Source organism: Catharus ustulatus, chromosome 5 (assembly GCF_009819885.2).
Source record: "Catharus ustulatus isolate bCatUst1 chromosome 5, bCatUst1.pri.v2, whole genome shotgun sequence".
NCBI lineage: Eukaryota > Metazoa > Chordata > Aves > Passeriformes > Turdidae > Catharus > Catharus ustulatus.
The window spans coordinates 24043617-24058953 of NC_046225.1; the positions used below are offsets into that span (position 1 = coordinate 24043617).

A 15337-nucleotide genomic window follows, 5' to 3' on the forward strand; every position below is an offset into this window, starting at 1 on the left:
TTACAATTACTGACAAACGGTCATACAAAAAGGCTTCAGTGTTTTTTGATGTTCAATTGCCACTGTTTATAAAGGAGGAACAGCCAAAATTTCAGATTTTAAGAACTCTTTTCTACAATTTTTCAGCACTTGAGTGCCAGTATTCTCTACATAACCCCTCTAGCAAACTGATTTTTACACTTACATTCACTCTTCTGTAGCCATCCTATTCTACTTCTCATATTTCCTAGCCAAGACACTGGTATCCATCTTCCCTATGCTCCGTCTCTCTCTCCACTTCCTATTCAAGTTTGCTTCATTTTCAAATTTTCCATTTCCATTTTTCCATTTGCAAGCTGTACTCTTCCACTCCCTCCACCATCCCAACTCTCCCACAAAGCCCCCTACTTCTGAACTCACACCATGAGAAGTGCAATAAGCAACTTCCAGCCAACTGTCAATCATAAACATCCTCCAAATGTCTGCATACAACTTTGTAGGATGTCTACAAAAACCAGAATTGAGCTCTGCTTGCCAAAGTAGCTCATTATTAAGGATACCTCTCTCCACGGAATAACGTAACTGAGTGAATAAACTGAGTCAGCAGGGCTGAAAGACACGGTATTCCCCTGCATGCAGCGGGGTAGACATGTTGCAAACTCAGTTGTTGCCCCGGATATGATAAAACAGTAAAAGCTGCTCACCACTGCATGGAACCATTTCAAACCACAAAGCTGAGGCATAACCCAGTTGTGCCTGAAAATACAGTAATTTCACGAATACAAGCCGCACCAATTTGACCAAAATTTTGGTGGAAACCCGGAAGTGCGGCTAATATTCCGGGGCGGCTAATCTATTAACAAAATTCTAAAAGCTGCCAACACGGAAGTGAGAGCCCGCGGCAGCCCCAAGCCAAGCTGGAGCCCGGCCGGCCCCGGCAGAGGTGGGAAAGCCTGGCAGAGGCGGGGCCAGCAGTGTGGGGGGCGGGCGGCAGAGCCTGGGCCAGCAGGGCGGGGCAGGGAGGGTGGCAGAGCCTGAGCCAGCATGGCGGGGGAGCCGGGGAGAACTGGGGCTAGCAGTGCAGGGGAGCATGGCAGAAGCAGGAAGGCCGACGGGTGGGGCTGCCTGGCAGCGGGGGAAGCCCAGCAGAATCGGGGCCAGCAGCGTGGGGGAGCCCGGCGGTGCGGGGGCCTGCAGTGCCGGCCAGGGCGAGGAAACGCGGCGGCGGTGCAGACGGGAGGGGGCGGCCGGCAAGCCCGGCGGCGGGGCTAGGGAACGCGCCGCGGCCGGCGAGCCCGGCGGCGGGGCTAGGGAACGCGCCGCGGCCGGCGAGCCCGGCGGCGGGGCTAGGGAACGCGGCGCGGCCGGCGAGCCCGGCGGCGGGGCTAGGGAACGCGGCGCGCCGCGGCCGGCGAGCCCGCCGGCGGGGCTAGGGAACGCGGCGGCGGCCAGCGAGCCGGGCGGCGGCAGGCCGCCGGCAGGGCTAGGGAACGCGGCGGCGGCCAGCGAGCCGGGCGGCGGCAGGCCACCGACAGGGCTAGGGAACGCGGCGGCGGCCAGCGAGCCGGGCGGCGGCAGGCCGCCGACAGGGCTAGGGAACGCGGCGGCGGCCAGCGAGCCGGGGGGCGGCAGGCCGCCGACAGGGCTAGGGAACGCGGCGGCGGCCAGCGAGCCGGGCGGCGGCAGGCCGCCGGCAGGGCTAGGGAACGCGTCGGCGGCCAGCGAGCCGGGCGGCGGCAGGCCGCCGGCAGGGCTAGGGAACGCGGCGGCGGCCAGCGAGCCGGGCGGCGGCAGGCCGCCGGCAGGGCTAGGGAACGCGGCAGCGGGGCGGTGCTGACGGGAGAGGGGGGCCAGCGAGCCCGGCGGCGGCGGCAGTACCACCCGGCCAGCCCCGCCGAGCCGTGGCGCTGAGCTAGGCCACCCGGTCCCGTCAGCAACCATGAGCGGGCCGAGCCTGCCTGGCCCCGCCCCGAGCCAGTAAAGCCCCCTATGCCGCGATCCTGTTACTAATTGGCCAATTTGTGAAAGCTGCGCACGAACGAAAGTGCGGCTAATATTCGGGGTGCGGCTTATCTATTGACAAAGACAGCAACATTGTCGAGGCACCGGGGGTGCGGCTTATAATCCGTGCGGCTTGTATTCGTGAAACTACTGTACTCACAGGATACCTTAATGTGCAATAAAACCTGAAGTAAAAGCAAGAGCAAGAATGACCTTGCCAGCCTTGAAAGCTTTTCATCAGTGCCTCTTTTCATCCCTCCTGATAGATGCTCTGTCCTTGACAAGAAATTGTATTCCTTTGATTTGAGAAAAATTATTACAGAATCTTTAGGAAACTGAGATTCCTCTGCCCTCTTAAGGGAAAAAAAAAAAAAAACAAAAGCAAAATCAACCAGAATTTAATAACACATCTCAATGCAAACTGCAACCGCTAGAGGAATTTAGTTCATAGTGTGATCACATATCTCACTTGCTCAGAGACCAAGTTGGATTTAGACAATCTACCTTCTTTCATCTGTAGCTGCTATTTATTCTCATTCCTGTTTTCTGAACTGGCATTAACAATGGCAGAGCAGTTCTAGGACACTTTCAGTCACTTACCATTGTGAAGCCTGTCAAAACATGCTGTTCAGGCTCTTCCTTAACCAGTGACTATCAAGATGAGTACTGAATTTGAGTAATTCACAAAAATTTTGAGAATACAGTCAGCCAGACAATTACCCTGTAAGTTGTATGTGCTTTTCATATAAATCTTGGATTTCTGCACCATTCCATCCATTCCAGAGACATGGGCCCAAACTTTGCTGAGCTTTTTGAAAATCATCATCAACAGAAACATTTATTCCCATAAGCCTAAAATATATTCATTCATATTTGCAGGATGGGGTCCATGACTAAAGTTCAGTCCAGGCTCAACTTTACAACCAATATGGATTCCTTCTTCTAGATGCTGTCACACACATTTGATAATCAGATTTTCCACTCCTAATAATGTAAGAAGAGAAAATATATATGCAGAGCTGTAATGCTTTTACTAGTGGATTAAGATGGTGTTGACACCATCACACAGGCCACCATACAATTTGTACAAGGCTATGATCTGCAAAAAGACAGTGACAGCATGAGGCAAGAGAGCTGCATCCAGAAAGTCCTCTATCCTCCAACTGCACTTCCCTAATAAAATTAGATCATGATGACACTGCATCCTGACTCAACTGAGAAAACATACAGCACCTAGCTTGGCCAGAGGCGCACTAAGGAATGTGAGGAATCCTAAATTCAAGACTAACCTAAGGGAGGCTCCTATAGAGACATATGTTTAGAAAACAAATAGGGTAGGACAGAAGACTGAGGAGTAGAGGGGAAAAGGCACCTTAGGCTGACATAATACACCTCCTCCCCATCATGAAAATTGTGTTAGTAATACAGTTGCACAGCACTGTGCTCTAAGACCTAACTTTCACAGCAGCAGTGTATGGCACACACAGGAGCTGCTGCCAGCTGGAATTAAGAGCTGCTGTGACTGGCAGCAAGTAGCTACAGTTGTGTACCTGGGAATATTTGTGTGGGAGACAAACCATTAAGATCCTTCAGTCTGCTTCTCCTCCAAAACTTGACTTCAAAAATTTCTCCCAAACCCCATTGCTTCTAATGCTACAAGTACACAAATAAAAAAATGTAACACCAAGTGGATAATTCCTCACTGCAGTATCTAACTGTGCTTATCAGAAGCTGAATAAAGCATTAAGCTATTTAGACCTGTGGTGGTCCTAAAGCACATTTTAACACACTCAGTGAATTATTCTGACTGTTACTTCTCTCCTAAAGTAAATTTACGTAAGCACTGCACTGCTCTTTCATTTTCCCTTTATTAAATGCAGGCCACTATTTTTTTAATAAAATATGGATTGTTTAACAAGGTATGAAATAAAACTGTCAACTTTAGTTTGGTTCTGGTTTTCAAAAAGACTTTTTTTCTGCTATAGCACTCCCTCACAAAGATAAACTGAGTCAGTCACAAAATACATGAAAATAAATGAAATAACAACTGTGTCTTCAGTCAGCCAGCCAGATTGCAAACCAGAACCACTAGAGCCTGAAAAATTACCAAAACACATAGGTGTGTAATTATTTCCTAATATTCTCCTAGAATCTGATTGTAAAACAATTTCCAATTCAGGAAAAAAAAATTAAAAGAAAAAAACATTCCTACAAGATGCAGAGAGAAACAACCAGCTAGATTTCTTTTTTTTTTTAATAATTAATTTTACTGGTACAATTACCCTTTCCCCCTCTGCACATTTGTTAATCAGTCATGGAATCCCAATTGTAGGAGGTCTAAAAGGTCAAATTCACCCAGCTTTCAACTTCAAAGGGGGTATAATCAAAAAGGCTTGTGAGAAGGACTAGTGGGCAATCAGTGAATCCAGAACCTGAGCCTAAGGCTGCAGCAGAGTGCTCTGGCTGCTCCAACTGCCCCATTTACAATCAAAGCAGATGAGCACATCCCTGGGAGACCCAAAAACCAAGTCTATGCAAAACAAGCTTACAATCCTTAAATATGATCTAGAGTAAGTGCTTCACAAACTATTACAGTCTCATTTAAATAGTATGTAGATCCTCACAAACATTACAAACATACTCCTTAAATTCTGTCTCAACTAAGCAGTACATGTGTTTCAATGAGCTTACATTCAATTTAAATAATCGCAATTTGTATTACAACTTAAAAAACCACCCACAACATTCATTAGAAATTTTTAAATTAACATTTAAAATTAATTATTTCCTGAGCCTTATATATTGCATTTTATCCACTCTAGCAATTTAATGCCTTATCTTCTACCAGAAAAGTCCTAAAACTATAGAAAATAAATACAGATTTTCAAAATTAGTCAGAATAGACAAGGTGTTAAATAAGGCTTCCTTTAAATAATTTACAGTAATTTCACGACCATAAGGCGCACCGGACTATAAGGCGCACCCCCCGGGAGTAGGCAAAATTCGCAACTTTGTAGATCAGATAAGGCGCACCGGACTATAGGGTGCACTTTTTTTTTGCAGCGAGGTTCCGTCCCCAGCTCCCTCCACGCGGTTGCTGGACGAGGCTCCGCCTCAACCCGGTAGCCATTGGCCCCGGGGCTCGCCTGTACCCGGCAGGGGCGGTGCCACGGGCCCCCAGGCCCGCTTGTATCCGGGGGGGCCGGGGCATGGCTGACACCCCTTCGTGCTGCCTCTCTGGGGCCGGGCTATGGCCGCTGCCCCTCAATGCCGCCTGCATGGGGCCGAGGGGTGCCTCTGTAGGGGCCGTGCCGCCTGCACGGGGCAGGGGGGTGCCTCTAGAGGGGCCGTGCCGCCTGCATGGGGCCCAGGCGTGCCTCTGGAGGGGCTGTCCCACCTCCACGGGGCCGGGGGTTGCCTCTGGAGGGGCCGTGCTGCCTGCACGGGGCCGGGAGGTGCCTGTGTAGGGGCGGCTCCGCCTCCACGGGGCCAGAGGGTGCCTGTGTAGGGGCCGTGCTGCCTGCATGGGGCCGGGGGGTGCCTCTAGAGGGGCCGTCCCGCCTGCACGGGGCCGGGGGGTGTCTGTGTAGGGGCCGTGCCACCTCCACGGGGCCTGGGCGTGCCTGTGTAGGGGTGGCTCCGCCTCCACGGGGCCAGGGCGTGCCTGCTGCTGCTCTGCTCCGCCTCCACCTGGCAGCCATGGCCCTGCTGGCTCCCCCCGTGGCTCGCAGCTCTCACTTCCGGGTAGGCAAATTTTTTGAACTTTGTCCATCAGATAAGGCACACCGCACTATAAGGCACACTTCCGGGTTCCGGGGAAAATTTTAGTCAAAAGGGTGCACCTTATAGTCATGAAACTACTGTAATCTGCAGAACCAAAGTTCTGGAAGGAGAGGTTTCCATACACTCCCCACTTCCTGGTAACTGGCTGCCTGGCTTATGAGTATCAAAAAAACTTTGAAAAGCTAACCAATAAAAAGAGAAGATTTTGAAGTTTGCAAAAATTCCTAAAGTATTTGCCAGAATGTGATGGGCTTATGATACGCTTAATTAAACAGAGATTTGTTTACTCACTCGTAAGAGAGTGATATAAAAAGTGCATTTTAACCAACTCATCTAAAAAATGACAAATAACCTCAGCTTCTCACTCAAGCTGTTGGCAGCTACAACCAGGATCCTGATCAGTTAATGTTTTGCACAATTTGATCTAAAGACAAATTTAAGAAAGAGCTTTCTGTTAAGTGTAAGAACAATGAAAGAGGAACAAAACCAAGATCTATACAAGACAAAAGAAAGCTGAAATGGGTCAAAGCAGTCAGAAGGCCCTTTAGGCAGAATATAAATAACAGCCATTATGAACAGCATGAGCCTCACACAGGTATTTCTTAGCTTTTACACTGAAACAGAAGTGTTGGTATACACTACTGACCATGCTTCTTTCTGAAGAATAAATGGACTTACACACCAGTTATTTAATGGCCTAATATAAACCTATGCAATATATCTTACATGGACAAATACTTCATAGGTGCACACAGGAAGCAACTGAGTGCTGCTATATGACAAATAGGCCTGAATTCCCATCTGTAGGAAGTCTATCACACAAGCTATCCTTAATTATTTGCAAAGGAAAGTTATTATCAGGAAACTTTGCTCATCTGATAAAAACACGTTCTTCATATTTGTGTTTTTTGATCAAGCCATTAAGTCATGTTGCTGCTTAGATATTTCTACTACTTCATCAAAAAAAAAAAGCTGAACTGGACTGTTGGCATTTAAATCAGTGCAAGGATCAATAATCATCTGGCAGACTTTTCTCCAGTTGAGTGCTTTCATTCCTCAACATCTCTCAGGAACTCCCACTCTTGAAAAGAGAACTGGGAGTAGAAGAACAAGTCAAAGCTGTAATTGGATCAGTCTCAGGATTTCTGCCACACGTGAGCAAATATTGATAGAAAAGCTGCAACATTTTCTCCTTTTTATTTATAATTATGGCGGTAGCTGGAGAGAGCGTATGTCTACCACACATATAATAATGAAGACACACAGATACAGCAGACAATTGTTGTATTGCAGTGTTATTTGTCTCTATGACTCCCGCACATTCAGGAAAAATACTTCAGGAATTTCCAAGATGTGAAAGTAAGTTTCAGGAAGAGTAAGAAGAAAAAAATGAACCATGTACTGGTAAAGAAAAAACACAAAACTGAGTAGATTGTAGCATAAATTCAGTGCTGAATCGAAAAGATTTTTTCTGTTGTTATTTTTGACATTTTATCTTTCTCAAAATAAACAATGCAAACCCACTTAAGATGCACATTCATTCTCTCTGAAACTATTTCCTCCTTGAGATTTTATCTCAGTAGAAATATGCCTACTGGCTGAAGAGTAAAGGTTTAAGCAACATGCAAGTCCGGGAGGGAAAAACAGAGTACCCAAGCCTATTTATGAAGTTGCAAATAGATGTCACTAAAATAAAAAGTAAGCAATGCTAGTGATAAAAAGCAGTTTTGTTTTACTGACTGCTGATTTAGGGAGAAAAATGCATACCCAGAGGGGAAATACTTCTGTTATTATTATCCAAAGCACAGTAACGTGCAGATACCCACAAATATTTGAGTAGCCAATACAAAGCATTTAAGAAACAAACTGAAGCAGCATAAAAAGAAAATACAAATATAGAGGTAAGAGACAGCTGGTGTTTACAATTAAAAACACTAAACATTTAATGCTTCAAGAAGCCATAAATTACCTTCAGAAGCAAACCCACAACCTTCTTCTCAAAGAATTGTTTTGTACCCTACCCACCCTCAAATATAGAGGTGACCCACAAATATAAAACTGGAGATAGAAATGTAGCATCAAGTACTTGTCCAAAGAATGACGAAGTAAATAGGTAAGGAAACAGCAGTTTGTTGTTTAAGAGCTAAACTGCAGAGCAAGTTATAGAAATGATGATTTAGAAAATCCATTGAAAGGTACTGTGTGTACTAAAGACTGAATTCAGTTTTCACCCCTTTCAAGTAGATAAAAAGTTTCCCCACGGCAGGAAACACCAGCAGAGGACATGTTTGAAAAAAGAGGTAGATAATTCCAGGATTAAGGTTAAAAAAATCCCAAACAAAAACAAAACACACCACCTTTGTGTGTAAACAGTGTATTTCATCAATGATTTAAATTTATTTTTTATTGTTCTAATCCCTGAGCAGTATCATTTTATGAAGACAAACCTCCAAAACTACAGATTTGGTCACAAGTGAGAGGTAGCTCATTATGGATTCTTATTTCACACAGGACTTTCCAAGTCTGAACTGTAGCTCCTGACTGAATCATAACATACTTGACTTGTATCCATCTGTCTCAAAACTTGACACACAAAAATACAGCACATGAGAGCAAACACATTTACAGACTATAATCTAAGATAGGAATAATTTTTATTGTGCCAAAGAGATTACTTTCCTCTTTGCTTATGTATTTCTGTAAAGATACTGGAATCTATACAGCTTCCTTTCACATGATGAACTAAAAAACTAAAATGCAGAAGTAACCAAAATATCCAATATACTTGTGCTTCAAAACCTTCAGCTGCACTGTAGTAAATGAAGAGGTCTGTGCTGTTAGGCAGACAGAACTAGAAATGGAAGAGATGGCAATAGAAGTTCGTGCATTTATCTCCCCTTTAACATACCAAAAACATTTGCTTAATTTCTTGGAACTTGTGGGATGGATGAGCCTAATTACCAGCTTTATAAATAAACACAACTTCTGGTATGAAAATAAAAACACTATCAGGAAAAAAACACTCAAAATATTTCTCAGGAAACAGAAGAATACTGAAAGAACCTTGCTTGATCTGAAATAAAGATTTTTCTCTCTGTTACAAATACAAATCTTTTCACTATTTATTAGTTCAGTAGACCAGGGCTGCTTTCTCCTGTCTCCCTCTTTGCCATATCCAAGTGCTTTGACTCTTGCTTTTACACATTTGAACAAGCAAATGCTTAGAAATCAGAAAACTAGTTTTTTACCCTTTTGTCAGAACATTCAGAAAAGCTAGCACATACACAAAATAATTTTCACTGGTAGCACTGTCAGACATCTGACAAGAGTGCCAAGAGAGACTGAATATGTTCCTTGGAAGTTTTGTTGATCTGATGGATCAAAGCCCTGGGCAACCCCATCTGAATACAGTGTTGGACATGTTTTCTGCAGGAATTTATACCAGATGACCTTAGGAGGTCCTATCTGAATTACTCTATGAAAGCACAGCCTTTGGCTCCTTCAGAAAGCCTCTCTACGTATCTCCAGAGCAGCACAGCAGCAATTGTGCTGCTAAAATTCCAGGATGTCATCCAGGCTAAAATTCCTGGATGACAACAACCAGTATTCCCCTATAATTTCATTTTTTCTTCCCCATTGCCATTCTAGATCCACTGTTTCTTAAATCCTGTAGGATCTTTCAAGTTTCCTTTTGTTCTTCATTTGCATGTCTGTACTTGCAGTCCTGGATTTGTAGTTAAGGCTTCCAGAAATTACAACAGAAATAAAATAAAAATCAAAGTAAAAAACAAGAAAATGACTGAATATCAAGCTCCAGTTTAAGGACTAAAAGTAAAGATTCACTTGAATGACAACAACATTTCTTAGTTTCCTAGTAGTTAGGAAGAGCAAATGGAAAGACTAAAACCGAATGCAATTCACCAAATAGATACAGCAGGTCTATATATACTTCCCATATTACTGGAATGTGCTCATGAATTAAATGATTGTAGGAAAATGTAGAAAGAAAAAAACCCCAGAAAAATAAAATTAAATTTTTAAGAGGCTAACTAGATTTATACTGTTGAGAGGAAGAAAAGGAATAATTTCAAATCACCAGTATTCAGATAGTGCAATTGACAAGAAAAACAGCCATTAGATTCTCCTAGAGAGAGAGGAGAAAAATCTTTCTTTCTAATATGGAGATATTCCTTCTGTTATTACTCACTCTTTGGCAAAATAAACACAGGCATAACTCACCTACTAAACTCTAAGAGTAACTTGTAGCATACCCTTTACCTTACATGCCAAGATGGAAAAAGCAGCCAGAGGTCCCTGCATCACTTTCCAGTCACCTATTTCTCACTGGCACACTGTTCTCTTTCACCACTTTTTCTCCTCTGATAAAGCCTGTTTGTAGTTCTGCAGGCGAGCTGCGGATATTGGTGGGTTGTTGTAACAGAACTGAAAGAGCAGAAGCTGGGAGAGACAGGAGAAACATGCCACCTGAATAATCTGAGCAATTCTCCCTGCTTCAGCTACCAGGTTGCTTACCAGGTCACCCCGAGGAGCCTCCTGGTAGTCGGTGGACAAGCAGGACAGGGAGCTCCTGGCGCCGCCACTCTCCACAGCTGGCCGGGGCGGCTGCGCATACTGCCTGTACGTGGCGCTCTTCGGGGTCCAGCGGAACAGGTTGATGGACTCGCGAACGCAGCGCTCGATATCAATCTCTGCAAGGGATTCAAAGAAACAACCAGGAATGCAACAGCAAAGTATCACTAAAGTCAACTAACCCAGCTATGACATTGCTAAATATACCTATATCCATCTATATCTTTGTCCATCTCTCTGTCCTTTGCTCCAACATTTTTCCATTCAAAAGGATGCTCAAACATTTTCACGTTCAAAAAGAAAAGCATTCAAGAGTTTTTTTAATTAAAAACTAGTAAAGATATTTTAAGAATTATTTTGATCTGTTTAAAGGAAGTGTATCAGAACTTTAACCAATGCAAAGTCAGGACAATAATCGAAATCTAGTAATCGTAAAGTCTTTACAAGTCAAACTATAGACTATTCAATGTAAATTTGTGCAGCTCATCAAAACTAGATTTCATACAGTGTACAGACATCAGGAGTTTTTGGATCAACTGTCTTTATTTGTCAATTAAATCCTACTAAGACCCAGACTGAAAGCTTTCAGCTATTGAATTTTGCATGATCTGCCATTTTGACAAACCTACATGTTATCTGTTTGCTGGAAAATAAGAGTTTTCAACATTAATTTGTGTTTGATGGGAAACACAATGGATTGTTTTAGAGATTTTTGAGAATTCTTAAACAAACAAACAAACAATACAGTCCCTAAATCCAACCAGACACTCCCAGAGAAACATCCTGGCTACAAGAGTGAAGTGCCATTGTGATAATAGATTATTGAACTTGAAAGGATAGCTGACACCTATCAAATGAGAGGTGTCCTAAAATAAGATGGGGTCAGTTAAAAAGTAGGAAAATACAATGAAATACATATATAAAAGAAAAAAAAAAGTAAACCTATCGGAAATACATTTTTTCCAACACTAAGCATCCAACATGTATTTTATCTTCTAACAAGATGTAACATAAAAGTCATTTACTCTTTTAACATTGTAAAAGGACTGGCTAGTTTTGCACCTGTGGTCTCATGAAGAGAGAAAATAATCCTAGCTTGCATTTTATGACAAAACTGGTTTAGTGCGACAGACAAACACCAGAGATATGGGCACTTCTTGTGTCTGTCTCAAGATCTTGTATGATTCAGTAAAACAGTCAAAATTTAGATTTAAGCATCAGCTTCTATGAGGAAAACACAGGTATTGTAGCCAGGCTTTATCTGTACATCTCTAACAGATTTGATGCACTGCCATCAACCACTCATTGCTACCAGCAGATTTGATGCCTCGCCATCAATCTGGGAGATACTCCAGCAACCTCAGTCATCAGCAGGGTGGTGAGCAGAAGAAGCTGAAAATTGAAGCTTGGGGCAGAATAATCTAGTGGGATGAGATTATTGACTGTTTAAAATCTGGAAGTTGTGATCTATTACTCTCCCATTCAAAAAGCTGTCTGTATTCAGGTAGGATACAATCTGCAGCAGCCACTTTAATTCCATCGATGACAACACATATTATGCTTCTAAAATTCTGAAAAGTCTGAGAGAAAAACTGTGGCTTACCCAATTTTAATTCTAGCTCTAAAAACCTTTTTGTGGATGTGTGAAAATTAATCACAATTTTCCTAGACAATATCGGGTTCCCTAGCTGCTTGGAATAACAGGTGTTGAAGATAAATGAGATGCAGTCTCAACAGTAGCTAATAATTTTTCATTTTGACTATACTAGAATAGAAGGCTGTTAGTAAGCATCAGTCCCAAAGAAAATTCCCACAACTGGAGAATTTCACACAATTTCTAAATTCAGGTAAAGAGAGGAGATACCTTTCACTGGTTATTATTCCTCAAGCTCAGAAAACACCTAAAAGCACCATCACTACAGTTGCACTTTTTTCTACATTTATGAAAACTCATTTTATGTATAAAAAGTTGATAATTTCAGTTCAAGACTGCAGTACATTTATAGCGGGGCTGTGATTTCTTTTTTTGTTTTGTTTTTGTTTTGGTTTTATTTGTTTTGGTTTTTTTTTTTTTTTGTAAAGAGACTGCTGCAATTGAATTGTCAGTCCCACTTTCTGAGACTCTTAGCTAAGGCAACATTAGTAGTACTTCTATAATAAATTATATGAATGCAGAACTTAGTTATTACATCTAAATAACAATAATTAATAGCATGAGAAGCATTTGGCTGTGAGAGGGTATAATAACCAACATATATCTGAAATTGAAAACAGACAACTGGGGGATGGAATAGCAACACTGTTTGCAGTAAAACTATGAAAGCAGAAATTGAGACTGACAGTGTTAAACACTCAAACTGGTCAAAATATTTTTCCTAGAAACAAGCTCTGTAATTCCAGAAGAAACACATTTCAGAGAATTGGAAAATAGGCTTGAGCACTGGAACATGCTTCCCAGGGGAGTGAACACAGCATCAAAGTTGATAGAGTTCAAGAGGCATTTGGATAATGCTGTTAGGCACATGGTGTGACTCTTGGGGTATCATTGCAAGGCCAGGAGGTGGACTCAATGATCCTTGTGGTCCCTTCTAACTTTGTGCATGTTTGTAAAAAACACAACCAGTTCTCACACATCAGGGTGTAAGTAAAAAACATAGGAGCCTGTTCTGTGATTTTGGAATAGTTGCTTTCTCATTTCTTCTAAGCAGCATTTCAGGAGGATAGTGGGCATGACTGAAAATGAAACTCCACAGAACAAGAGAGAATTTTTAATTATTTTGCAGGAAGCCAACAAAAGCCTATAACAAATTTACAGGCTGTCAACTAAAAGTCTAAAACAAATTTACAGTCTGTCGATTATTTGACCCGCTTCTCAATAATGCAAAGTAAAAACTACAACAAGGCAATTGTGATTTCCACAAGTAACAATAAAAAAGCCCCACAACTAAAAAATGCCTCCCAACAATGTGCAAACTATAGGCACACGCATATAATATGGGAACAGTCAACATCTAGCATCCACAAGGGAGACAAGTCTATGAGTGGTGAAAGAATGTACTCAAGGAATTTACTTACATTCTTTTAAAAAAACCAATTACTTTCAGGATACTGGAGTTTAAGACTACATTAAACTGGTATAAATATTTACAGAATATTTATTAGTCACATTGCATGACCAGGTTTCACACTTGAGCAACCCTCAAACCCTTTTTCATCATTTGTTTGCAATTTCAGTAAAAGAAAAATCACTTCCTGTCAGAAACTAAAATGCAATGCAATCTCGTGCACCCTTGCTGGATAAGATCTTTTCTCCTCTTTTTGGCTAATAAGTAAGAGTCTGGTGTGCTACTTCAATCCCATGCCCTTTGAAATATATGACAAATGAGTCAGTCTCTGGTGAAATGTACATTTTTTGTTATCTCCCCAAAACTTTGCATTCACACAGTATTAATCCTGCCTATACTCTTTCTACTCCCAAGTCATTGCATTACAAGCCAGAAAACATTACAGCTTCCACATTATTAGAAACATACCATTGATATGTCAGAAGCCTAAATATATCAAATCAGAGCCTAGATTCTTGAACTGGACTATGAACAAATGAACAGAGACTACCTCAGCAGAATGCCAGAGTACTTGACACGAGCAAACAACTCAGAAGAACATTCTTCTGAGAGCAGGGTCTGCATAAATCTCCAGGTGTGAGCTACAAGTGAAAGTAACATTTTGAAGGCATGAAGAAGGCATGCTCACTCACGGAGATGTACATGTAACATCTGACTGCTCTCCAAGATCCCACCACTGGGGTATTTTGTAGTTTAAAAATGATGTACCTTCTATTTTTATTAAGATAAATTATTTCATTGGAAAATCTGTAAAGAAAACATGCTGAATAACATGGTGTCAATAAATATGAAGTGTGAAAACATGTAAGCCTGACTTAAAACATAATAATACTATAAAAATAAGCTATAATTTCAAAACTTAGTACATATTCAAACCGTTTTTGAAAAATTGCAGAGCACCTGTATTTCAAAAAGTCAAAGCTGAAACCCAAGTTTCTTAGGGACCGCAGTCACAATTTCATTTTCAAACATTGTATTTAGGAATTTTGGCTCAAATGAGCTCAAGAATTTCACAGTCAAGCAGCAATTGAGCCTTAAAGGAAACAATTCTATAGCAGCAGCTAATTGCTTAGCATCAAAAGGCTTTCTAAAAATGTGAATAATACAGTAATTGATAAAAGCAGGAGTAGAGAAGGGAAAGAAAAGTGATCTAACAGTAGCATTATGATTTTGCCATGGCCCCATCCTAACATTAAGCCTACTGAAATGCTTTGCTCCCTTTCTGAACTAAACTGTTTATTCTAAGATATTTTTCATTTTGCTTTTTTCATGCCAAACTATATATATGCTGCCTGCCTCTATCCACAGCCTCAACTGAAAAGGATGGTTCAGTCTGACATAGGTGCTTTTTAAGCCATGTAAGTTTAAGGTTTATTGTTATAGATACAGGAGAGAAGTAGAATGCACTTGAAAAAATGCTGAAAAAGCATCAGTTTAAATGCAATACACCTGTGATAAAAGAACATATAATTTTTTATTTTTACAGCAAAACCAGGTGTGCATATGCTGTTCATAGCAAGTGAAGGCAAGTAATGGAGGACAACATAAGACAAATGGTTCTTTCCTAGTGAAAATTTACACAGACCAAGTCTTTGTATGAAGTTAATCAATTCCAGAGCCTTTTCCTTGGGTAACAGGATACCAGTTAAGAAATACAGCCAAAATAAATGGCGTCTGTGTTTTGGGAATAGACCAGAATTATGAGCTTGGTTTGACATCTCCATAACAAATACAGTAATTTCACGACTATGAGGTGCACCCTTTTGACTAAAATTTTCCCTGGAACCTGGAAGTGCGCCTTATAGTCCGGTGCATCTTATCTGATGGACAAAGTTCAAAAAATTTGCCTACCCGGAAGT

General features: G+C 42.0%; 1 protein-coding gene across 1 annotated transcript in view; it reads right to left on the bottom strand.

The window, feature by feature from the left end:
• The window catches only part of TBCK (TBC1 domain containing kinase), a 102862-nt gene that overhangs the window by 22031 nt on the left and 65494 nt on the right, over positions 1-15337 (bottom strand). The window contains exon 23 of the mRNA XM_033060395.1: positions 10297-10472. Coding sequence (XP_032916286.1) covers positions 10297-10472 — 176 coding nt within the window. The remainder of the gene's footprint in view (positions 1-10296; positions 10473-15337) is intronic.